Source organism: Marmota monax, unplaced genomic scaffold (assembly GCF_021218885.2).
Source record: "Marmota monax isolate L192 unplaced genomic scaffold, Marmota_monax_Labrador192_F-V1.1 WCK01_AAM20220418_F8-fsc00004, whole genome shotgun sequence".
Classification (NCBI taxonomy): domain Eukaryota; kingdom Metazoa; phylum Chordata; class Mammalia; order Rodentia; family Sciuridae; genus Marmota; species Marmota monax.
In genome coordinates this window covers 14789523-14815318 of record NW_026692881.1, presented here as the reverse complement: position 1 = coordinate 14815318, position 25796 = coordinate 14789523, and the positions used below count along the sequence as shown (strand labels likewise).

Here is a 25796-nt window from a genome sequence, read left to right as displayed (position 1 = left end):
CCTCTATGGCTCTCAGTGTCCTTATCTATAAAATGAGGACTTCAAATTAAGTGAAACCCACAGTTACCTACTTCCCTGTTGTCCAATTCTATGTGAGATGGTCCCTATTTGATCTGCTGCTGTTTTTCCAGTTCCTCTCCATGTGGTCTTTAGATATATTAGATACAAAGTTAAGTCACTGTAAACAATAATAACAACAACAACAAACAGACATAGACTGCCAAAAGAGAAAAATACCTGATAAAGTGGCTTATACCCAAATATATTAAAACGTCAAATAAACAATAAGAAAAAAATTAAAATTTTATTTTTTTCTTAGTTGTAGTTGGACATACTACCTTTATTTTATTTATTTATTTATCTATCTTTTTATGTGGTGCTGAGGGTCGAACCCAGCGCCTTGAATGTGCTAGGCAAGTGCTCTACTGCTGAGCCACAACCCCAGCCCCAAGAATTAAAATTTTAAATGGTCAAAGGATTTGAACACTTTACCAAGCAACAGATAAAGGTAGCATATACACACATGGAAAGAAGTCATTAGTCATTAAGAAAATGATTAATTAAAACTACAATGAAACGCCAGCACATCCCCAGCATGGTTTAAGTTTTAAAAGGACCATATCCAATGCTATCAAGGGTACAGAGCATCTTGAGGGAACATAAAATGGTACATGCACCTTGGAAAATGGCTTAGCAGTTCAACATAAAGTTCAGCATGGACTTACTATACAGCCCAGCAACCCCACTCCTAGGTGTTCACCAAAGTGAAATAAAAACTTCTGGTGAACCACCTCATACCCATTAGGATGCCTGCTGTCAGAGAAAAAAAATAAATGACAAGTGTTGACAGGATGTGGAGAAATTTGAACTTCATGCCCTTTTGGTGGGAAAGTAAAATCATGTGGAATACAGTATGTACCTCAAAAAATTAAATAGAATTACCATATGATCAAGCAATTTCTGAATATATTCCCAAAAGATTTGAAAGCAGGATCTCAAAGAGATACATGTTCATATTCACAACAGACTTATTAATAAAAGCTAAAATGTGGAAGCAAACCAAGTGACCATGGACAGATGAATGAATAAGCAAAAGATGATTATACACATATAAAGGAAATTATTTGAGTTTTAAAAGGAAGGAAATTTGCTGGCCGCTGTGGCACAGGTCTGTAATCCCAGCGGCTTGGGAGGCTGAGTCAGAAGGATCCTGAGTTCAAAGCCAGCCTCAGCAATGGCGAGGCGCTAAGCAACTCAGTGAGACCCTGTCTCTAAATAAATACAAAATAGGGCTGGGGATGTGGCTCAGTGTTTGAGTGCCCCCGAGTTCAATCCCTGGTACACAGGGGGAAAAAAAAGGAGGGACATTTCAATGTACACTACAATATGAATGAACCTCTAGGACATTATGCCTAGTGAACTAAGCAGTGCGGGATGTACAGCAAGTGCCTCAACCACAGACGCGTGCGTGGGCCCAGCGCCCTCCTGGATGCCGGGAGAAACGCGGCTCGGCACCACAGGACGCCCAGCTCGGAGAGCAGAGGCAGCGGCCGCCTGCGGGCCAGGCAGAACCAGGCACTGCCAGGCAGGGCGGGGCTCGAACCCGCGGAGCACAGCTCCCGCCTCCCGCGCAGGCGATCACGTGGCGGGTCACGCGGTCCCACCCGGAAGCGCGCCCTGGTGCTAGCGCCGGCTGGGCCGTGGGGTCTGCTATCCGGTACGTGGGCCTCGCGACAGTCCTAGTGCCGCCCTGGGTGGATCCCCCAGCGGGCGGCGGAGCTTCCTCCGGGACCCGGCGCAGCCCTCTTGGAGGGGACTCCGTGGGGGTCCCCGAGAGTGGGCCCCACCTCCCCGTGGGCCGGGGACCACAGCCGGGCCTCCTAACTAGGGTCGCCGGAAAGTTCGGGGGGAACCTGGGGTCTTGGGGGTGAAACCAGTAAGTAAATTGAAGTGCCTGGCGGGCAGGAAGGCCCGGCGGCTGCAGGGGGCCGGCTCAGGCTCTGTCCGGACACAATGCAGGCCCTCTGCCCGGGTAGGGGCAAGGCCCGGCCCCAAGTCAGCTGTGGAAGACGGGACAAAAGTCACAGGAGTAGTTTGCTGGAGAGGACCCCTGGTCCAGATGATGAAAGCGCGCTGGCGCCATCTGGAACTCCCATTGCCAGAAAGCCCCCTCCTCTGAGTTCCTCTATAGAGCAGGATAGCAAGGAGAAAAGGAAATTCCAAAATGAAATGGGTGAAGTTCACTTCCAAACAGTCTCATCCTACGGAGAATAGAGTAGAAGCTAATGCCCACCAAAAAGCATTCCCATGTTTCTAGACTGGCATTAAGACCAACCATGCTGGAATGCAGCCTTTAGTCCCCAAGAGCCCTGCTGCTTCCAGTGGTTTCCTGTGTAGCTTTATATTGTTCCTGTCTTTTGTTAAAAATTGAATGATTCTGAAACCTGCTTAGTTCATCCTGTTACTTGAAGAAGGACAACTGGAAAACAATAATGATCCCTTTCCCATTTATATAAGAAAGCTGAGTTTGCTGAGCTTTTTTAGCAATCTAGCTGATTACTTCCAAGACTCCTTGTAACCCTGTAGGCAGATTCAGCAGAGGGTTGTTCCCTCCTTTCCCAGTGGGAGTTTGAGGCTCAGAGTTTAACTGACCTGGCAAAGACAAAGCCAGAACCAGATCTTATGCCTTTTCAATTAATTTACTGCCCTTTGTGGCTTCCCCCAGGATAGCCACTTTCCATCCTTCACACAGGGACTGCTCACCTGCCAGCCTGGGATGTACTGTGCTGTCTCCACGTAGTTACTCAGCCAGCTCCCTGGGACTGCTCAGGATTTGCTGACCACACCTCCTCTCTGAGTGACCCATAGTGAAATGAGAGCTCTCAGGAGGAACCAATGTTTGTGGGCCCTGCTCTGCACAAAGTGCTCTGCTGGCTAGGCTCACGCTCTCCATTAAAGGGGGAAGAGGGGAGACTTCTGACCTTTCAAGCCATCCCTAGCTTGTCCACTCCTAGGAACAGGCAGCTAGTGGGACCAGAGCTTCTGCTTGCCCTTATTTTTTTTTTTTTTTTTTTTGGTATTAAGCATTTGCAGGACTGAGAATGCTGTGCTGTTGTTCCATGAGCTGGTCATCGAGTCTGCCTACCACTACCCCTTCTGAGCCTCTGGCTGCCTGGAAGCTCCACTGCTACTTACAAAGGTAGATGACCTTGCCCTCTGGGCATACAGGGAGGCTGGAGGCACCCACCCTGGGACTGTGGGAAGCAAACCAAAGATAGTAGACTGAGCTTTCCTGGCTCTGCAAACCCTCCCCATCCCACGCCCCTTCCCCAGGTCTGCATCCTTATGTCACCTTTGCCCAATCTTCTTCATCCCCCACATCCTGGCAGTCATCCGAGCCTGCTAAATCTCTAAGCTACATCTCCTTAATTGGATCCTTCCTCTCCACAATCCTGGCCTCCACCAAGGAGCAGGCCCTCGTTACCCCACTCTCAGATGGCTGGCCTTCGTGACCTTAGAGTGGCCCATCTCCAGCCAGCCTGCCACAGCCTAAAGGGCCCTCCTGCTGTCAACCATAGACTCTGATCATAGCTCACTTCCTTCTGGTCAGACCAACCCCACACAGTTCCAGAGTCCCTGAGCAGCCTCTTACAGGTCTCCTGCCCTCTCCCAGCAGCCTCTTCTTCACACCCTATTGCTCTCCCAGTTTCTGTGGTAGTGTTTAGCAATCCTCTCCCCACTCTAACCTGTAAACATCCTGGGTGCTCCAGAGTAGATAAACCAGCAGGAGATTTGAGATGAACACAGTGAGGACCGCTGAGCTGCACAGGCAGCAGTTCCTGGAGACTACAGCAGAGGCCAGGACCTCAGGATGCTGTGAGCCTCCTGGGAAACTGGACACCTTCTCCTACAAGAGTCAAAGCAAAGTTTTCTAAGCATCATCACAGCTTAGCACTTTACAGCACAGTCACATCTGTGTAGCACACTGAGGTCCACGAGGGAATTTGAAGCCTAAACGAATGTAGCTACGAACACTGGCCCAGAGCTCTGGCCTTGCGGGTCTTGGTCAGGTTACCCTACAGGTTGAGAGGATCCAGATCTCTGAACTCCAGGGCCAGGGTATCAAGCTCTGTGTTAAGAATCTTGTTGGTAACAAGAAGTGTTTCTTATTCTCAAGCATTAAAACTTGTGGCACAGAAGGTGCAAGTGTGGGCAATGGGGAAGAGTTTAGAAGGGCTGTAGACCCTGGAGGCGGGTGGCTGTGCAGTTCAAGTAGGAACTGTGGACAGGGTCCTTAGGCAGTCCACTGTGTCCAGGCCAATGTTAGGGTCCCTTCCTTGTTTTTCAGTAGGCCCCATGGTGAGTCTGATGCTATGGGGACAGGGGTTCAGCATCAGACACACCTGGGTTGGTTCTAGCTCTTCCACTCAGGCTGTGCCCCCGCCCTGCTCTGTAAAATGGCAGTAACTGGAGAGTCTTATATCACGGTACAACAAAATACACCAAGAAGGCCCTCATGATAGTGGCTAGCATGCAGAAAGGGCTCAGTTAGAGTTTGCTGGGGTTAGGATTCTCTTCATTACTCAGGCTGAGCTCATGGATATCAGAGCTGGGGTTGACCTTGACCTTGCTTCTTCCTGGCAGATGAAGTGTGTCTTGGTGGCCACTGAGGGTGCAGAGGTTCTCTTCTACTGGACAGATGAAGAGTTTAAAGAAAGTCTCCGGCTGAAGTTCGGGCAATCAGAGAATGAGGAAGAAGAGGTGAGTGCAGCATAGGTGGTCCCAGGAGCTGGGGTGGCAGGGAGCAGCGCAGATTTCCCAGAATGCAAGGATACAGGAGGACCCAAGGAATTAGCAGGGTGTGTGCATGTCCAGTGTCCTTCACAGCCAGGTGCATGTCCCTGGAAGTCAGCCTGTTGTTACTGTGGGTACAGAGACCTCAGTGCCTGCTCCCTACCAGGGCTTGCTGGGAGTGAAGGCAAGAGGAGATAGGATTTTTAACCATGTGACAGAGAAACTTAGTGTTATTAGTTTTTGTACCAAAAATCTTTAGAATAAACCGTGCATTATTTTTTCATAGCTGTCTTAAGTTATAATCAACACACCATTATCTGTACATATTTAAGTATTCAGTTTGATCTGCTTCAGTGTGTGTGTGTGTGTGTGTGTATACCCATGACTCCATCACAATCAATTGAAAAAAGTAATCTCTCCTTTCCCACCTCCTCCCCTAGCAACCACTGATCTGCTGTCCATTGTGAATAGTTTGTATTTCATACAGTGTATATCTGAGTTTAGTTTTTTTGTTTTTTTGTTTTTTTTTTCAGTCTGGCCTCTTTTGTTCAGCATAATTCTTTTCAGTTCATCCACATTGTAGCATATATCATTCATTTTCATTGCTGAGTAGTTGTCTATTATATCAATATTCCACAGTTTGTTTACTCATTTACCTCTTGATGGACATTTGGATTGTTTCCAGTTTTTGACTAATATAAATAAAGCAACTGTGAACATTCATGTACAAATCTCTGGACAAATGGTTTCATTTTAATGTATGTGGGGGGTAAATACCTAGGATAGAATGACTTGCTCACATAGGTGTATGTTTAACTCTTTAAGGAACTACTAAAGTCTTCCAAATGTTTGGATAGTTTCAAGTTTTGGAAGTTTCTGATATGTTTTGGATATAAGTCTTTTTATTAGATATGTTTTTCAAATATTTTCTTCCAGTCTGGTTTATCTTTGCATTCTCTTGAGAGTATTTTTCATAGAGCAGAAGTTCTTCATTCTGATAACTCCAATTTTCCATTTTTGCTTTTATAAATCATGCTTTCTATGTCATGTGTAAGACATCTTTGCCTAATCCAAGAGTTTTCCAGTGTTTTATTCTGGAAGTTTTAGAGTTTGGTGCTTCATATTTGGCCTAATGACCCATTTTGCACTTCTGAATATGGTGTGAGGTATGTATTAAAGTTTTGGGTTTCTATATTGCTCATGGACATCCAGTTTACTACTTTAATATCAGAAATTATTGTCATTTTCACTTATATAATTCTGGTCTGCATTTTGAACAAGCGATTTATGTTAAATGTTTTCTTCATTAATTTTGAGTTCAAAAAAATTTAATTGGGGATGCAGTAGTGGGAGTTCTTGAACTTCCACAGCAGCAGAGAGAGAGCCTGCCTCTCTGCCCTCACTGCTATGAAGGGCTTGCCCTCCAGCTGAGCCCACTCCACTCCAGTAGGCTGGTTCACCAAACAGCACTGATATTCTTATTAGTTGCTAAGAGAAAATAAGGTATTGGAGCTCAGGTACATTAGAGTGATTTTATTAGGGGAGCTTAACCACAGAGTCACATCCCCAGCCCTTCTTTATTTTATTTATTTATTTATTGTATTCTGAGTCTTGCTAAGGTGCTGTGACTGCCTTTCAACTTTTGATCCTACTGGTTGGGATTATAGGCGCCACACCTGGCAGGACATCTAATTTTTAAATTACGAATTTGTCTTAAGTCTAGAACTACTATTTCAACTCGATCAATTTAAGAAGCAAACTATTTTGTGTTCCCCACTTTATTAAAAACCTGGCACTGAAACAAACTCCTGATATTTCAGTTCCTAAGTATATTTCAGTTCCTAAGACTAGTGTAAAGGAAAAAAGTCTTTTTTGTATGCTGTACTCATTTGTTCTGATCATATAAATAACATGAGTTAATTGAAGGAAATTTGGAAAGCAAAGAGATAGTTTTTAAATGACCCATAATTCTGCTACCCAGAGCTGTTAGCTCTTTAATATACTTGCTTTGAGTCAGTATCTTTTATATAGTAGGAATCATACCACATTTACAGTTTTATTTCCTGTTTTTTTTTCATTTCCCATTATATCAAAATCATTCTTCCATTTTGTTGAATGTTCCCAAAAGCATAATTCTTAATGGCATCATTATATTCCAGTACATGAACAAATGTATCATCATTTATTTAACCATTTTCTAATGCTGGACATATATATTCCGTCTAGTTAGCTATCACTTGCTGTATGGGGCATTTGTGCTTGAATTTCATCCCATTTCCGATTATTTGATATTATGATTATTCCTAAAATAGAAATGAGTCAAAAGCTATTCAAATATATTGTAGCACTTTATAATCCCACCAAATAGTATGTAAGAGTGCCCCTTCCAACTCTACATATACCAAAAATTTTCCTTTCCCCAATCATAAAAAGATTGTTCCTATGTCTGTAGAGAAAGCTATTCTTCACAGTGAGTTGCTCTATAGAATCAGATTTTAAGTGGCTTTTCTATTTGTAGAATTGGTGACAATTTAAGAAAATCATAGAATGTGAATAACTCAACAAGCATTTGTTCCTGTCTATGTGGGAGACTATCCATTCAGCAAATATTAACTGAGAACCTACTGTATGCTGGCCTACGGGGATAAAGCAGTGACCATAGCCATGTGATCCTTTCTGTGAGGGAACTTAGGGTCTAAAGAGGGGTGATGTGCAGTGAACCAGACTGCAAAGAAATACTCCAGTTCAGGCTGTGGTAAATGGAGAGAAGACATTGAACAGGGTGTGGGATGGGGGGTAGCTGGGGTGGGGTGGCCACCAGGAACGGAGCCCTCTGGGCTGGGATGGGAATGATGTGAAGGAGCCACCATGAAAGCCCGCAGGACACACTGTTGGGCTGAGTGCCTGCATATTGAGAATGTCTGCAGAAAATGTGCACCGTCCTGCTGCACCCAGGCCCATTCAGGGCTGCACAGGACTCCTCGCCAGCCGCCTGGTTCATTTTTCAAGGCGAGCACTTACTTAGCTCCTTGTAGGACGTGCCAGCTCCAAGTGAGGGTACAACTTGCCCCTTATTCCATTCCAGTCCTCTGAAGTCCCCTGGGGGACATCAGCTGTTTCCTCCTTTATTTCACTGCAGTTTGGGGAACTGGAGGTACCGAGCTCAGCTGGCTTCCTCCCACATTCATTCACAGGTTCTCAACAAATTTGCCTCATTCCTTTTTGCTTTTGTTTAGTTGTTTTGTTCCTTCTTTTGGCGACCGGGAGAATGGATAGGGAGAGCTTATCAAAGCAAATACATGCTTGTTATGGAAAGCACAGAAACAAAAAATAGAGGAAAAATTCACTTATAATTCCTCTATCCAGAAGTAATGACTTAACAGTGTTGGCTTTCTTAATATTCTTCAGTACTTTGTTCTAAGTATTTTTAAATACAGAGCATTCACATCTTTTAAAAATATATGCATAACCTTGTATAAGAGGAATTTTTCTTGTCACCGAAACATTAATATTTTAAGTGGTTCTGTAGACTCTCCCATCACTTAGAGGTACTGTTATTTATTTAACTCTTTCCCTAGTACTGGGCATTTATGTTTTTTACTCTGTTTGCATCTGTAAATTGTGCTATAATGAACATCTGTGTGCACATCTCCTATCACCAGTCATTTTCCTTAGGATAAATCCCCCATGCCAATAAACAGTGTTGTAGACTTCCTTAGAGTTGACAAGTTCTCAGTTAAATGCCCCAGACATTCTATGGTGGAAATGTGGCCAGTTCCTTGGTATTTCCTTCCAGATTCAGAGTCTGATCAGCACAGATACTGGGCTGACTCCCCACCTTCCTACCTATCACCCAAGGTGGTGGGGGAAGTTCTCTTTGTCCCCTCCCCATCAGGACAGTGATCCCCTCCCAGACGGGTCTAGTCTTATTTACTCCTTTGTCCTCAGCATCTGGGACACACCAAGCAGTGCTGTTTCCCTGACCCCTTGCAGCTTCCTGCCCTGGAAGACCAGCTCAGCACCCTCTTGGCCCCAGTCATCATCTCCTCCATGACGATGTTGGAGAAACTCTCAGACACATACACATGCTTCTCAACAGAAAATGACAACTCCCTGTATGTCCTTCACCTGGTGAGTGTGAGGCCCTGTGGCCCATGTTCCTGTTCCCTCAGCTCCATGGGGAATCCACATACCCTCCCTCATCTTAGACTGTAGACTTCCTTGGAAGGGCAGAAACAGCATATTATCAAAATCCCCTGGGGCTCAGGCCTCCTCTCCCTTGTCTGCTGAGATCATGGCAGATAAAAAGTGGTCCCCAGGGACTAGCTGACATTGCCTGGCTGTCCCTACAGTTTGGAGAATGCCTATTCATCGCCATCAATGGGGACCACACTGAGAACGAGGGAGATCTTCGGCGGAAGCTCTGCGTGCTCAAGTACCTGTTCGAGGTGCACTTTGGACTGGTTACTATGGATGGACAGCTCATCCGAAAGGAGTGAGTCCTTGAGTCTGGTTCCTTCCTTGTCCTCTGCTGAGCACCCTCATTGGGCCAGGCAGCCATATGCCTAGCCTCTGAAGTTGTGCTTCCATATTCTGCCCCACCTGTGGCCCTCAGAGGAGCAGAGCTCAAAAGAGCCTTGGAGATTAGCTGGTCTGATTGTTTCATTTACATATGGGGCAGAGAACATGAATATTTACTCAGAACCATCCAGCTGGTTGGTGACAGCATCAGCCTGGAAATCTGACTTTAGTACTCTCACTCCCTACTTTGTCATTTCCACCCTGGTTTGAGCTGGTCCTCTCTCCCCTCTCAAAGAAGCTTCAGGCTCATTTTCCAGAAAAATGCATGCCTTCATACACCCAATCCTATGTTATCTGAGGGGTCAGGCCCCCAAACCCACCTCTGGACCTGCAACAAACTTGGCAAAAGAGATTATTGGTTCAGAGTGTACACTGAGGTGAGAAGGACCCCAGAAAAGGGACTCGGTTGAAACATGGACCCAGAAGAGCAAGGTTCAGGGTGGAATCATCCCAATTCCCTAACACAGGGGAAACCCTGGAATCTTTTGGTTTTGAAGTGATGTAAGCAAGTAGCCAATTGAGGATTTACCAAATTGTCAAACATGATCTCATGAGTCATTTGCCCAGGTGGTCACACTGTCAGCAGCAAGTGCTACAGGCAGCAGCTACCATTACACAAACCATCATTACCTGTGCAGCATTGAAGAGGGCTGCACCCCTGTGTTCTGCCCTGATGATAGACCAGAGTTTCTGTTTCCAGGGCCTGTGGGAGGTGTGAGAAGCTTAGGAACTGCAGACACCTTCCTGATTGCTTCTAACTGCCTTTGATACATCTGTATGAAGGAGTCTAAGGAGTGAAGTTATTTGTTCAAGGGCCTGTCTTCTGGTTCCCTGCCCATGTCACACCACAGTGTAGCCAGGGCACAGTCTGAAACATGGCCTCTGTTCTCAGTGGGTGTCCCACTTAGATGGTTACATCTCCTGAGCTTACTGACTCTCATGCTGACCTGAGATGGTGGTCCTAAGCTTGAATTGAAAATACTACCTTTCTCATGGGCTTCCATTCTCCCTGGTTCTACCCCCCAGGTTGCGGCCCCCTGACCTGGATCAGCGCGTCCAGGTGTGGGAGCACTTCCAGAGCCTGCTGTGGACCTATAGCCGCCTACGGGAGCAGGAGCAGAGCTTCGCTGTGGAGGTGACTATGGGGCATGGATACTTTGGGCCTCAGAGATGTTGAGTCAGAGGGGGCATCAAGCTGTAAGACCTTGTTTTGGGCACAGGAAGACCCTGAAATTTACTTGTTTATGTTGAGTCATTCTTTCTGGCCATGTGGTGGGCTGGGAACTCTGATGGACCACTGGATTCTGGGTAAGAATTTTCCCAGTGCAGGTTTGGGACTCACTATGTATTACTGAAATTCCTGAAGATAACCTTACCACAAGAGTGGTAAGAAGTGGCAAGAGGCCCTGAGAGCAGATGATACCAACACCGTAGCCAGAAAATAGCATCCAGCCAGCAGGATGTTGGGAGCTGAACCTGCCTCTTCCAGGTTGAGCCCAGGCCTGGGGGTTAGGGTAGCTTTGGTCAGTAGCACTTCCTGGTTGCTCATGGCAACAAACACACATTCTCTCACACTCTTGTGTGCATCAGAATCATCTGTCTCTGCCTGTCCTGCCTCAGCCTCAGCTCACGCCTCTCTTGTCCTCACTCACTTTGCACTGGTTACCTGGGACTTCTTTCAGTTTCAGGAATATTGGATGAGTACAGGTTGCTGGGCCTCACCACCAGTTTCTCATTTATTGGGCCTAGGATCAAGGCTCTACAGTTTGCGTTTTTCACAAGTTCCTGGGTGATCCTGAGTGTGCTGACCCAGGAACCATACCTGGGAAAACACTGCCTTAAAGGACAGACTAAGATCAAATAGAAATGAAGTCTCAGTTAAAAGAAGTCAGATACACAGGAAAATAATCCATTATAACTTGAAAGTCGAGGAAAGTCAGGGAATCAGTTACCAACAAAGAAGCTTGCTATATTAGAATTATTAGGTTACAGAATATAAAATAACTAAAATATACAAAGATATAACAATTAAAATCAAAAAAATGAACAAATAGCAAGAGACTAAAAAATGGCCAGGCAGATTTGAAAAAGAACTCATGTGGACATTTAGAAACAAAAGCATAATTAGTAAAATGAAAACCTTAAGGGATGAGTTAAGTATCCTGGGTGTCATCTTAGGTTTCTCATCAAAATATATGAGACATAGCTAAAGGGAGAATTAGTGAACTAGATGATGAAAGGAATTCATTCGTACATCCCTACTTATCCATTCCTCCAGTAAACGTATAGTTTCTGCTATACACTAAGAGGTGGGCCAGGCCCTGATGAATGAAGACTCTTTCCCTGCCCTTGGGAGAAAGTCATTCAGAATGTGTATTAAAAATACAAATATCCTGGGTATCATAATAGGTTTCTTATCAAAATGGTGGCACAATGGTTGGGGTAGTCAGTTGTTTCCAGGGATCAGGAAAGACTTCTTACAGTAAATGACCCAATGGAGGTGAGAGAAAATCAAGACTCCTCCCCAGCTCCACCAGCCCCGTCACCATCTGTCTCTGCTTGTCCCACCTAGACCTCAGCTCACGCCTCTCTTGCTTTATTCACAGAGGACTTCTTTCAGTTTCAGGAATACTTTATGTTTAGCTCTGTCCAGTCGTTAGTGATTAACTAACTACATGTGGTTTTGAACACTTGAAACGCAACTGTGAGTCATGCTGTACATGCCAGACTTTCATGTGTTAGCACACACACACAAAAAGAATGTTAAGCATCCAATTCATGTCTTTATGTTATACATTGGTAATATTTTAGGTATGGGGTAAAATATACTGGTAAGATTAATTTCATCTCTTTATTTTTACAAAAAAAAAAAAAAAAACTTAATTATGCCTAGGACTTGCTTTCCATTTCAGCTGGACAGCCCTGCTCTGAACATCACACCACAGGGCCTTTGGATTTGCTTGGTCTTTGACTTGTCGCGTTCCCCCTCCCGCTCTCTCTAGCAGGCTTTCCAGTTCTCTAGGTGGCAGTTTAAAGGTCACCTCCATAGGGACACTTCTTTGAACACACTACTCAAATAAGCCTCTGTTCACTTTCTCTGGCTCAGCCCTCTGTGTTTCCTACTCAGAATATATTACAATTGACACTTATGTCTTCTATTTCCTGTGAATTATTGGCCTCATCCACCAGAGTCTGGCAACAGCCTGTGAGCCTCAGGCAGGCTGGGGTCATGTCAGTCCGTCTCCCCATTCCCAAATATCTGGCACCTAGTATGAACTTAGTTTGGACTGAGTGAACGTGCCCACCAGCCCTGGGCCCAGAGCAGGAGAGGTGGTGAGTGACATGGCTCCCTCTCCTGCCCACCCTGGCCAGGCTGTGGAGCGGCTGATTCACCCCCAGCTATGTGAGCTGAGCATAGAGGCGCTGGAGCGGCATGTCATCCAGGCTGTCAACTCCAGCCCTGAGCGGGGCAGTGAGGAGGCCCTGCACGCCTTCCTGCTCGTTCACTGCAAGCTGCTGGCCTTCTACTCCAGGTGAGCCCGAGGCCCTGCTGCGGGAGGGCCTCCACATCGTCCTTCTTATTCCCTCCACCTGGAGAGTGCAGCTGCCCAGCAAGCAAAGCTTCCAGGCCTGTCTCTTCCTGAAGCCCCAGGCTCAGCTCTTCCTCCCTCAGCCCACTCGCTTCTCTGTTATTTCTCCCTGGAACAGTCTGGAAGCCTGCATCTAGGAGAGCTCCTTTTATAATGTTATTGATCCCTGGAGCTTCCTCATTGCTAATTTTTGTTTTTCTACACAGCCACGTTTTATTTTTAAAATAGAAGAGTTAGTTTTATTTGTACCTTGCCTGTCTCCAGGAAAGATTAAGTCAGCCAGCAGGTAGGCATGCTCCTTGAGGGCAGAGCTGCCCCCGCTGCCTCTGGGCATGTGTTGATGAGATGCCCTTCTCCTGTCCCTATAGCCATGGTGCGAGTTCCCTGCGCCCAGCCGACCTCCTCGCCCTCATCCTCCTGGTTCAGGACCTCCACCCAAGTGAGAACACAGTAGAGGACGACGATGATGGCCAGGTCTCATGGCAGTGGAAGGGAGGCCATCAGGGAGATGGTGTAGAAAACCTTCCTTGAGAGTGGCAGGCAGGCCGGAGGGAGGCTGTGCAGTCGGCTAGACAGCTGGCCGTGTGGTTGGCCATGACTGTTTTCCTGCTCCTTTCAGATGAATTTGGGGTTCTAGAATGCATGTGGGTTGAAAATGCAGATTTGTGGAGCCAGTCCTGGTTTGAAATCTAGCTTCACCACTTAGTTGTATGAGCTGGGCAGGTGCCTGTCCCCTCTAAGCTGGGTGGAGGGATGGAGGGCTTCTCTGTGAGGTGCTGGGATGCAGAGGATGGTGGGGAAGAGCTGGGTCAGATGCATGCTAACCAGCAGCTCCCCTGCCCTCTCACAGCCTTCCCCAGGGAGGAGGCCCCACAGAAGCCAGAACATCCCTATGCAGCAGGCCCGGAGCCCACGTGTCTCGGGCCCAACCAAGGGGAGTTCTGCAGAAACGGTGTGTATCGGGCACTGCATGAAGGAGACAGGGTGGCCCTGTCTCATCCTGGGACCAGGCCTTTCCTGGCCTCCCAGGAGAGCAGGGTGGGGGTTGAGCCCTCTGGGAGAGTCCCCTGTGCCCTGGGTCTGAGCTGCCTTCTTCCCCACCCAGGATACAGACAGCTTCTCTCTTCCTGAAGAGTACTTCACACCAGCTCCTTCCCCTGGCCAGCAGAGTTCAGGTGAGCCCTGGGGAGGAGCCTGGGTAGCAGCACAGGTGCTAGGCTGCAACCCTGGGGATCTGTCATAGGGTTCAGTGGATCTCCACACTCAAGGGATCCGAGGGCCCCTGGCAGATATTCAGATTCCCAGAGCACAGGCTATGGGATACAGTCAGTGTTGGTGCTAGTGTGTGTTCACGGACAGCTGAGACCACTCAAATGCACCTTAAAGCATTTTGTGACAAGTTGATTTCATTTTAAAATTCTGTATGTTTATCAACCTCATTTTTCTTTTTTGTAGTGAATAATTGTCATTAAGTAAAATTATGTAATTTTTTGATGTTAAGTACATTTTAAAATATAAATAGTCTCTATAATTTATACTTTCCCTGTTTTTCCAGAATATGTGGGGTAACAATAAAAAGTTTATCTTAACATTCAAAATGTTATTAACAAAAAATAATACACATTGCTTAGGAAAGAAGATAAACTGAAATCTGTATTGTCATTGTTACTGCAAATGAGCATCACATTTATCTATGAAGTTTGTAGGATAAAAGGAAGGATCCTGTGGCTCACACCATTTCATAGAATAAAGAAGGCCAGTGTTGCAGGAGGAGGAACTTGTTGGAGTCTGTTTTGAGGGATTCGCTGTTTGGTTTCTTTAAGCCAGTGGCTCCCAGCTCTGGCTGCACATAGCATACCTGTGCCTCAAGTGGGACTGGCTGCTGTGGGCAGTTAAGACTGCCTAACTGGACTCATCTTTCACAACTACTGAGGCTGAACCTGTTCCTGGCTATTCTGACTTGGTCTGAGCAATGGCTAGGGTGCCAAATGATATTCATATGCGGCCAAGGTTGAACACCCAGGGTTAAATGTTCTCAACTTTCAGTCCTTGGACCAGCTTTAAGGAGCTTAGGAGCCCCTGAGATTGTGTGACAACTCATGCTTGGGCCTTTTTCTGAGACAAGGCTCCATAGCCATCTGCAGATTCTTTAAGCACCCCTTGAGCCCAGGGCACGATGAGAGGTGTGGCTTTTGGATGAACTTCCAAATTCCTTCTTATCACTCTCTTTCCTCAGTCATCAGAATCCTCCTTATGATCTTTCTCTCTTGGTGGCTAGGTATTTTTATGCCTCAGAGGTGTAAGTGTTCATCCACTGAGAACAGAACTCAGGCCTTACAAATTATTGAGTTGTGCTATCCATTTGTAAATCAGGCATTTGAAACCTAGGAGCACACTTCCTACCCCCAAAGAAGCATGATTACAGATGAAGACTATTTGCAATTAAATACAAGAAAGAACAATTATTACTTATTGCAAACATGTAATATTTCAAATATATAGTGGGTTCCATGTGTTGTGAGTTATGCTAGGAAGAAAATCTACTCAATTCCTGGCACATAGTAGTGTTAAGTAAAAGACTGGTGATTGGAGAACTGGATGTCAGCTGTGTGCTGACAGAAACAAGGAGAAGATTAAGGGTTCAAGGAAGAGGTGCTAAGGAAAATGCACCCCCCACACACTGCCAGGTACATACTAAGGAGCTCCAGTCCCAACAGCCAGCTCTTCGGGAAGCCTCTCTTCCCATCCCAGGCTGCTTTAGACCTGGTAAAGCAGAGTTCACCCTGCACTGGTCAGCTTGGGAGAAGGTAGCTAATCTGGGGCTACAACCTGTGCTCCTGCCTGGGGCTTAGAGCTGACTGTCAATGGACAGGGCCCTCTGGGCTCCAGTCCTTCTGACATGCTAAGGTGACATCATTCTGTTCTCACAGTATTTATGTTGTTTATTCTTACCTGTGGCCCACAGGTAGCACCATCTGGCTAGAAGGGGGCACCCCGCCAACTGATGTTCCCCAGGTGAGTCTCCAGAGGTCTACATGGGTATAGCTCCTCTGCAGTGCTGGGAATGCTGAGTGACCTCATGACTCCACCAGCACTAACCCCACGCTGACCCTTAGGCTGGTCAGTCCCAGCTCAGCCCAGAGGCAGACCCACCTGGGGAAGGGAGTGGGTATGAGGGTGGCTTCCTCCAGGTACCGGACCTCAGGCCTGATGAATTTTCTTTCCCTCCTCATTTTCTTGGGAGGGAAAGTTGAACATAAGTTTTATATTTTTAAAAAAAGAACTTAAGTTTTGATATTTAGGGAAAAAAGAAACCTAAACATATTTATTCTAGAAAAACGAGAAATTCAAAATTCAAGTTTGGAAGAGAGACCAAAAATCACTCAATCCTATCCACAAAGTGAAATTAACATTTTTACATGTTTCCTTAAAGTATTTTATTCCTTTGATTTTACAAACACACATTCTTTGTCTCTCTGTGTATCTCTCTGTATCTCTCTCTCTCTCTCTCTCTCTGTATATGCACACATACTATATATATTTTTTCCTTACATTTGGATCCTAATGTAGTTCATTATTCTTTCTTGCTTAAGTATTTTCCGTTTACCAAGCACTCTTCAACAGTATGATTTTTAAGAATTGCTGAGGGTCCACCCACACGTATGTTACTATTTATTTAGCAAATCCCTGGAACAAGCCGTACATTGTTTCCAGTTTTTTGCTGTTATATATAACTGAAGTGACATCCTTACAGAGAAATTTTTTTGGCATCTCTAATGATTTCCTTAATTCTCTATAATTTTTCCAACTAAAGACTTTCCTTATTCAGAGCCCCCACTAAGGCACGAGTCTTGCTCATTTAGTTGTCTTATGCCTAGTTACCCAGTTTGGAAGGTTGTCAGGAGATTCTGGGGGAGTTTGAAATGACGAGCATACTGAACTTTAGACACTTTCCTCTAAGGGATGCAGGAGAGGGAGCCTCTCTCCATCCCCTAGCGTCCATCCATCCTGCCTTCTCTGCTCCTTCTTGCCTGCGCCCTTTCCCACTGCCTTGCTTGGCATCCTGTCCCGACTGTGGGCAGAAAGGCCCAGAAGAAGCTGAGAGCAGAAAACTGGAGTTGCCGGGGCAATGCATGGATTTAAGAACCAGCATTTCCTGCAGCTAAAATTTTTTATTCTTCATACACAGGTGGGGGAGGGAAGGGACAATTGACCGTGGATCCAACTTGGGGAGGAGGCCAGATTTCCTGCTCACCTCACTAATAATCTCCTCCCTCCACAGATAGCTGAGGACACCCTCCAGACCAGGGTTCCTCACTCCCCAGTGCCTTCCAGCCCCAGAAGAATCTTCCTGGATGCCAGTATAAAAGAAATTTATTGCCCTTTGGTGCCCCACACCATGTACTGCCTACCCCTGTGGCCGGGCATCAACATGGTGCTCCTGACCAAGGTACAGGATCTTCCACCTTGCCCTGGTGACACTTAGACCCTGAATAGCTTCTCACTGTGACCCCTTTGCTCCTTCCCATAGAGCCCCAGCACCCCACTGGCCTTGGTCCTGTACCAACTGCTGGATGGTCTTTCCCTGGTGGAGAAGAAGCTGAAGGAGGGCCAGGAGGCTGGCAGTGGCCTGCGGTCCCAGCCCCTCCTGGGAGAACTGCGCCAGAGGATGGACAAGTTCATCAAGAATCGAGGGGGACAGGAGATTCAGGTAGGACCCAAAGCCTGCATTCACCCAGCCTCAGAGGAGATGAGCAAGGCTTAGCGGCAGGGCCATCTTGTCCCAGTAGAGCAGGGGCCAGTGGTGCTGGTTCCTGTGCCTGCTCCCCACAGATCCACCTTCCTTGTTTTCCCCATTATGAAATGGGAACAGAAAGCAAACAGCCACACTTTACGTTTCCACAGCCTGTTTATGTGAGTGTGGCAGAACACGAATTGTAATGCCCACACATGGCCTGTGGAAATGGCTCTTAAGTAAGGCCTACTGTGTGAATAGGACGGCGTGGACTGTGGTGCTCAGAGTGCTGGTGGGGGCTGCCAGAGAAGCCCACCTGGGCTATATAAGGGCAGAGCTTGTGTCCTCCCAGAGCCGCTCTTCTGGACCTCACTGTGGGACATGTTTTGGAGGCTGACCTGCCACTGTCCTCCTTACAGAGCACCTGGCTGGAGTTTAAGACCAAGGCCTTCTCCAAAAGCGAACCGGGATCATCCTGGGAGTAAGTGGTGGGCCCAGAGGACAAGGGGAGTCTTTGGAACAGGGAGATGTTCCCCAGAGAGACTGCCATCCCTACATGCCCAGAGAGAGAAAAGGCTCCAGGGTCTCTGGGAAGCTGAGGGCCAGCCCACAGGAGGCCACAGGAAGCAGAGCTGGAAGTGGAGGGCCAGGGCATGAGGACCTGACACCAGGCACCCCAAGACCTGAGCCAGCTGCAGTACTGACTGGGTGCCATCTTGGGCAAGTCCTTCCCCACATTAGTCAGCAAAATAATGAGGTTGGTGCGGTGCACAGTGGCAAGGAGCACCTTGCAGGGGAAGCGGGGAAGCTGTCTCCTGGCGCAGTGAGGGACATGCAGTGCTGCGCTCCCAGTCCCACTGTGACACACTCGTCTCTGTGCCCAGGCTGCTCCAGGTATGTGGGAAGCTGAAGAGGCAGCTCTGCTCCATCTACCGGCTCAGCTTCCTGACCACAGCGCCCAGCAGGGGAGGCCCACACCTGCCCCAGCACCTGCAGGACAAAGTTCAGAAGCTTATGTGGTAGGTGGGGCAGAGGCCCTCACCAGCGGGAGCGGAGCCAGAGCAGGAGTGCAGGGCGCCCCTCTCAGCAGCCCTCACTTCCCCCACAGGGAGAGGCTGATGGACTGGAAGGACTTTCTGTTGGTGAAGAGCAGGAGGAACATCACCATGGTGTCATATCCTGACATCTGGGCAGCCAGCCCAGGGAGGCCTCTCTGGGGAAGAGAGGATGTGTATTCCACCACCTCAGCTGCTTCTCTCTGAAGAAAAATAATAGGGGATTGTGTCGCAGTTGCCTCATCTATAGGACACCCCCAGGCTGAAGTTTCAGAAATGCCACTGTCCCAAAGGTAAATCATAACAGCCTTAAAGCTCCTTATGCCAGCAAAATGGTAATAGCTATTGGGGGCAGGGACAGAGGTTGCCATGGGCTGGTTGGTTCACAAGGCCCCTGTCACCTTCCTTGGATTGCTACCAGGTACAGTGGCATGTGAAGATCCTGGGAAGGCCTGTGGTGAATGTGTATCTCTGTTTAAAGAGCCATTCCCAAGTTTTATTTGTCTCTTGTATTACAGAACACTAGTTTTAGAATAACAATTTTACAGGGAACTTCAAACACTTTTTCTGTATTAAAATTTCCTAAGTGTCAGACCTCTATCTCATGGGACTTTGGTCTTCAGTAGGCAGGACAGAGGGATGCCTGGGGGCCTCTTATCCACCAGCTGCTGCCCTTCCATGGGGGTCAGTTCCCATCACTGGGAACCTTCCCAACCTCTTACGTGAATGGTGAAGAAGAACAAGATCACTGTGCACTTGAGCGGTCAGCCAGGTTCTGCTCACACATAGCTTTAAGGTGTGTATAATTTAAATTCACTCCCAAAGTGACCAACTGTGAAACTGCAGTGTTTTCCATAGAGTCCAGAAGTGCCTGTGTTACTATGCTACCTGTGCAGGTATCTAAGATCTTGAGGGAGGTGGGACAGGTGGAGAGATCTCTGGGGCAGCAGGGATCCCGGGGGCTAGGCTGAAATGGAAGCCTATGGGGAGGGGCATCCTGGGCACTGCTTCGCAGAACCAGAAGCCCAGGAGCCAGACAGGGAGGCTTATAATCCCTGGCTCTATAAGCACCTTAACTCACCCTTCACCTACCTGGAGGACTTCCCAGGCTTGGTGCATTTCATCTACGTGGACCGAACAACTGGGCAGATGGTGGCGCCTTCCCTTAGCAGCAGTGAAAAGACTTCATCAGAATTGGGCAAGGGGCCCCTGGCCGCCTTCGTCAAAGCCAAGGTAACTTATGCTCCTCTGGTCCAGGCACTCTGCACTGCCCATTGGGTAGGATGTGCTGAGGTCTGACTCCCACCCAGGAAGAATGGACCCTGCTGTCCTCTGGGCTCCAGGGACTCTGATCACCCTCACCTTAACCCTTACTGTACCTGACTGCCAGGTATACCTGCTGCAAGGTCCTCGGGGACAGCACCTTGTCTTCCAGAGCTGAGAGGCCCAGCACCTGGGACCATGTCGGCCTCAGTCCGTGTAAGGCAGCACCTCCTAGCATATCAATGCACCTGGCATTAGCAGAGTGCTCTTTGCTGTTAGGTCAGAGGAGGAAATGGCCAGTGTCTGGCATAAGTAAATGCTCAGTAAGACTTTGTTGAATTAGCTGAAATGGAAAGAACTCTAGGGAAATCAGTTTAGGAGTCAGAATTTTTGTACATGTTTAGTTTTTGTAGTGCTGGGGATGGAACTCAGGCAGGGCCTCACACGTGCTAGGCAAGTACTCCATCTCTGAGCCACACCCCCAGCCCCACCAGAATTTAAAATTAGGTGGAACCATTTCTACTAAGGAACCATTCTCCTAATTTAACTGATTCTTTTTCATGACAAACTTGTTTGTTTTGTTTTTATGGTGAGTAAGGGCCTCTGCCACTTTCTAAAAACAATTTTTTGTGTTGTTCATATAAAGTATACCTACCAGTTAAAATAAGCAGGATGGCAGAAGGCCATGTTGGAAACCCATCTTGCCTCCCACTAGCTATGTGGCCTTGGGCATGACTTAGTTGAAGTGTCAGTTTCAACTAAGGAGATAGTAATAGTTACATCATTGGATCATTGTAAAGATGACTTGAGATGATGCATGTAAAATATTTAGCACAGCATGTGGCACAAAATATAGATATAAGCCATAGAGCATTGGCCAGTGGCCCAACCCCACCATCTTCATGGCTGTCCCTCTCTGGACAGCCAGGGCTCCCTGGCATGTTGCTTTTTATTGTTTCCTCTGCATACTTTGTTGCAGTTGAGCTCACTCTGCATGTGCAGTTTTATTTGACACGTTTTCACTTCACATTATGTTAGATGCATTTCCTTGTGCCATTAATTCTTCATATGCGTGATTTTTAGCAACTCTATAATAGTCCATTATGTGAATGCAACAGAGTTCACATAACCATTTCCCGATGTTTGAAGTTCTAGACTGTCTCCAGGCTTGCCCTGTTAAATAATTCTGCAGAACACACCTTTTGTGTATACATCTGGGTCCTCATCTCTGATTATTTCTTCAATATGGATTCCCAGAAACAGAATTACTAAGTCAGATGGCAGGAATGTTTTTAAGGATATTGATGCACATTGTCAAGTTGCTTTCCTGGAAAGTACAGCCAACCTGTGTATCTGTGGATTTAATTAGACAGTAAATTGTGATCAGCTATGGAGTGAATCCTCCATCCCCCCACCCAGGCTTTTAATAAGAGAGTTCACGGAGTCTTTTCCCAGCCCTGGAAGTACTGGGAAAGCTGAGTAGTTGGCCACCTTCCCTCTGGTAGCTCTCAGGCAACTCCATGACAGTTCCTGCTTTAGGCAAGATAACATCCCTGGAGGACAGGGACCTAAGGCAGGTGATCTCTCAGGTCCACTGTTCATGTCCACCCCAAGGTGAATCCTCACTTGGATCTTAACCCAGTAGCGGAGGACACGCCTGGCTTCCACGTGTTGTGTGTTTAAACACGCTCCCCCCAACTCCTGGTGCAGAGCTGAGCCATCACCTCCTAGCCCATGGGGGCCCCTGTACAGAGGAATTTTCTAGGGGCCACACCTCAATCTCCTGTCATGCACATGACACTGTCCTTGGCCATTTTCTGGCCTGAAGTATGGGTTTACTATTTATGACTCACGTGTGTAGTAGTTCTATAAAGTCCTTAATCCTCACCACAGCTGGAGGGATGGCCGGGCAATCCCTCTGACAGAGATTGCTTCCAAAGCTCCTGCTCTGAGCCAAGGCAGTGCCCCTGGCCTTGGAGCTCCTCAGCCCAGCACTTCTGCTTCCTTCTTCCTTCACCTGAGCCACGTGGCCGCAGGGCAGTGCTGAACGCTCTTCCCTCCCCAGGTCTGGGCCCTGGTCCGGCTGGCGCGCCGATACCTGCAGAAGGGCTACACCACTCTGCTGTTCCACGAGGGGGACTTCTGCTGCTCCTACTTCCTGTGGTTTGAGAACGATATGGTGGGTGTGCCAGGGCCCTGGCAGGAAAGTCCTGAAGTGCTGTCCATTGCTGTCACCCTCGGATTCCTTTCTTCTGAACTGTGTTCAGTCTATCTGTCCCTCATCTCTTCTTGTCCCTGGTGGAATGACAGGTAAGTATAGCAATGGGGTCCCAGAACCATGGTCACATTATCACGCCAGCATTTAAGTTTGCTTCGTGATCACCTGCTGCCCAGCCAACTTGTGCCATTGCTCAGGCAGCGTCCTGATGAACACACGAAGAGATAGTCCCTCTGAGATGGGCCCTCAGATCACAGCTGGTACCTCTGTAGTGCTTCACATTCTCGCTTCTGTATAAAGTGGGGTGCGCTGTCACTCCCATTTGGTAGGTGGAGGTTCAAAGGGGTTAACAGCCTGCCTGAGGCGAAGCTGCCACAGCATGGCGTGGGTCACAGATTCTGCTGTCCACAGCGCCTCTCTCCCCTTTCCTTTCCCTCTCTTTCTCTTAATGTTTTCTCCTTTCTTGTCACTTGGCATCATTATTCCAGCTCCAAGGATCGTCCCCTCCACCCCACAGCCCCTTGGTTTCTTGTCCTCATGCTCCAGTCTCCTACCTGCTCAGGTTGCCCACCCACCCCTTCCATAACTCTGTGTACTTTGGGGGCCTCCACCCTTGTTCCCTCCTTCAACCCTCACAGTCCCATGTAGTGGGTGGGGCAAGCTGCCTTGACCTCATTGTGTGATGCTCATGCTTCAGGGATCAAAAGCCATGACCAAGGCCATCGAGGCCTCAGTGATGAAGCCAGAACCAGAAGCTACTCTCAACAACCTGCAGGCTCTCAGCTTAGCCCTCTGCCCTCGGGAGTGCTGGAGAGCTCCTTGACCTTTACCTGAGCTGTGAGAGACACAAGGAAGCGTGTGCTGAGGGGGCCTTAGGAGTGGTAGAAAGCAGCAGAGCTGTGGGGTGGGAGGCCCAGGACAGGCCACTGGCCACAGCACTCAACCTGGGCAGAGTGGACAGTCCCTTAACACTGCTGGGCCCGACTCCTCACCACAGGGTGGGCCTCTGATGCCAGGTGAGCATCACGTGAGAGCTGCTGTAAGAGCACATGGCGGTGCCTCGCATGCTGTCCATGTCTAGGGATCCCAGTTTCCTACCTTATCCCAGCATGGAACTCCTAGTTCCTTCAAAGCAGAGACTTGAGCCTCTTAAGAGCCTCAAAACCCGGCCCAACACCCCCGCCCCCACCTTGCCCTCCCTTGGCCTGCTGGGTCCCGCAGGTCCAGGTGCCACATTCTCTCCGAGGTTCATGCACGGACTGTTCCTGCACCTCACAGGGCAGGAAACCAGGTAGAGAGGTGTATTCTGCAGCACTGAGCACAGCAGGGCCACGCCAGGCTCCCTCGAGCCGGGTTCCTCGCCCAGCCCACCACCTTCTGTCCTCAAGACCCTCCTTTTCCTTCCACAGGGCTACAAGCTGCAGATGATTGAGGTGCCTGTCCTCTCCGATGACTCAGTCCCCATTGGTGTGCTGGGAGGTGACTACTACAGGTGACACTGACTCAGGGTGCAGGATGTCCGTGTTCCCAGATGTCAATGATTTAGGGCACCCCCGTGGGGACAGTTCCTCCAGAATTGCCCCATTCCACCCCAAGAAGCTAAAAACTTGGGCTGGGGCCCCTTGCAGGCTGGCACAGCAACCTGTGAGGGAGGAAGCACCAGAAGAGCCCCCTCGAGCCCACCCACCCTGATGCGGCACAGTCTTGGTAGCACAGGGAGACCCTCCATGTGGACCCAGAACTTCCCTGCTGACACCTCTTAATTAGAATGCGACCGGCTGAGGAGGGAGGACCTTGAAGAAGGGACCATGACCTGGGACCAAGCCTAGAAGCTTAGGTCATGAGGAGCAGGAGACAGAATCACCGGCCTGGTGCTGGGGCCTAGTGAGAGGACCAAGGGTGGGTGTCTGGGTGCTTGTGTGGCCCAGAGAGGCCTCTGGCCTGGGAGGACTGTCGTCGCTCACTCCTGAGTCTTTGTCCTCCTTTTCCCTCTTAGGAAGCTCCTGCGCTACTACAGCAAGAGCCACCCAACGGAGGCCATCAGGTGCTACGAGCTGCTGGCCCTGCACCTGTCAGTCATCCCCACCAACCTGCTGGTGCAACAGGCCAGCCAGCTAGCCCGGCGCCTGGGGGAGGCCTCCCGTGTGCCCCTTCCCTAGGCCAGGTTGCAGGCTGCTGCCAGGGCACCTGTTCTCCAGCCATCCCTGCTTGCAAAAGTGCCCCACCCCATAGCAGAAACTTTTCTTCTGTCCCCAGTAGCCTCCTGAGGATGCGAGGAGGCCCCAAGGTTTATCACACCCCACTTGGATCACCTCCACATGGGGTGGTGAACAAACCCCTAAATCCTGCCCTCTAGAGGCAGAGGCTTTGGGCTTCCTCTTTAAAATAGTGGTGGCTGTGAGGTCAGAGACGGCAGCAGCTCCTCTTTCAGAGCTGCATCCCCACTTGTCCCCAGAAGAGAGGGAGGAAGACCCTAATGCTCGGGCTGTCTGAAGACCGCCCTCTGCCTCTGCTGTTCTGAGCAGAAAAGCCTGTTTTCTGCCCCAGATGAAAGGTACGCCATTGGCTGATTGAGTTCCACCTCTGCAGCCTCGTCTGCAACTCGGGGCATTTTCAACACTGTTCCCCCACATTTCAAGTAATGACACCCCCCCTCAGGTGGCTGAGAGGGTCACCCAGCACATGATAGGTGCTTAATAAATGTCGGTTGTTGTCATCCTCCAAGCCCAGCATGTCTGTGCTTCAGGACCCTTTTGTCAATACTGAGAAACCCTTGCTAGGGTCTGGCCCCTCCATGCCGGGCTTGCTTCTCCCCTACGGCTGTGGTTCTTGGCTCCAGACCCTGGCCCAGAGATTCAGATTCATGTGCTCGGTGTAAAGCCAAGACTGATGTTTCTAGAAGCTCCTCAGGTAATCTGGTGTTCCCCAGACTGAACCCACTTCCCAGGGGTACAGCCCCTCTCTTCTAACCAAGAGATTCTTACCACAGGACGGACACCAAGATGAACACTGGGACACAGGTGTGGGCTCCTCAGGCCAAGAGGAGGCATTGGATTGAGAGAGGTGGCAGGGCAGAAATAAGCATCCACCCCAGAAGCAATGGACACACACACCCTGGTGTGCGGGCAGGAGCCCAGCCTTCTGCATCTCAGTCTTGGGCAGAAACTCTGTGAAGGACACTGGTCTCTCCCTTGCAGGGAACTGCTTTGGGGAGGACAGAGGCACTGAGGGTTAGAGTCCTTATGAGGAGGCGTGAGGACAGTGTCCCAGAGACAACCTGATCTGTATTCCTTAATATCGTGATTTTATGGGTGAAAATTAAAAAGAAAAATAACAAATGTGGAAAATACAGAAGAGCACAAAGGAAAAAGAACTTAGCCTATAAGCCCACCACTGTATAAGACACCTACTTTTAAAAAATTAATGTTTTCCCTTGATTTTTAGCCTCTGTATGATGTGAAGTATCTGGTTGAGCCAATCTGCTGACTGTTCTGTACAGTCACCCACAGGGGATTGGCTCCAGGACTCCCTGACAACAGGTGCACAGGCAGCCTATCAAA

General features: G+C 48.4%; 1 protein-coding gene across 4 annotated transcripts; it reads left to right on the top strand.

Annotated features, from left to right (window-relative positions):
* Positions 1 to 1634: 1634 nt before the first annotated feature.
* Hps1 (HPS1 biogenesis of lysosomal organelles complex 3 subunit 1) lies at positions 1635 to 24960 on the top strand. 4 transcript variants are annotated; one of them, XR_009227300.1, is made up of 20 exons: positions 1635 to 1717; positions 3085 to 3199; positions 4645 to 4761; positions 8788 to 8925; positions 9147 to 9289; positions 10402 to 10510; positions 12748 to 12908; positions 13334 to 13439; positions 13816 to 13917; positions 14071 to 14140; positions 15931 to 15980; positions 17248 to 17415; positions 17497 to 17676; positions 18120 to 18181; positions 18585 to 18719; positions 18809 to 18874; positions 19844 to 19988; positions 22084 to 22328; positions 23646 to 23728; positions 24233 to 24371. XR_009227300.1 is itself a non-coding variant. In XM_046450265.1 (20 exons), the coding sequence occupies exons 3-20, from the start codon at positions 4645 to 4647 to the stop codon at positions 24393 to 24395; spliced, it is 2112 nt and encodes a 703-aa protein (XP_046306221.1). In that variant the 5' UTR covers positions 1635 to 1717; positions 3085 to 3199; the 3' UTR covers positions 24396 to 24960. The 4 variants fall into 4 exon arrangements, 2 of the variants coding, with proteins under 2 accessions (XP_046306221.1, XP_046306220.1); XR_006852842.2 differs by having other exon boundaries at positions 8743 to 8925; XM_046450265.1 differs by having other exon boundaries at positions 22084 to 22197; positions 24233 to 24960.
* Positions 24961 to 25796: the final 836 nt, after the last annotated feature.

What these genes read in the sequence shown, in the direction of transcription:
- Hps1 (XM_046450264.1), top strand. Translation starts at nt 4,645, where the DNA reads ATGAAGTGTGTCTTGGTGGCCACTGAGGGTGCAGAGGTTCTCTTCTAC. An exon ending in AGGGGAGTTCTGCAGAAACG is followed by an intron (nt 13,918 to 14,070) that starts GTGTGTATCGGG and finishes TTCCCCACCCAG; the next exon opens with GATACAGACAGCTTCTCTCT. An exon ending in AGGAACATCACCATGGTGTC is followed by an intron (nt 18,875 to 19,843) that starts ATATCCTGACAT and finishes CTCACCCTTCAC; the next exon opens with CTACCTGGAGGACTTCCCAG.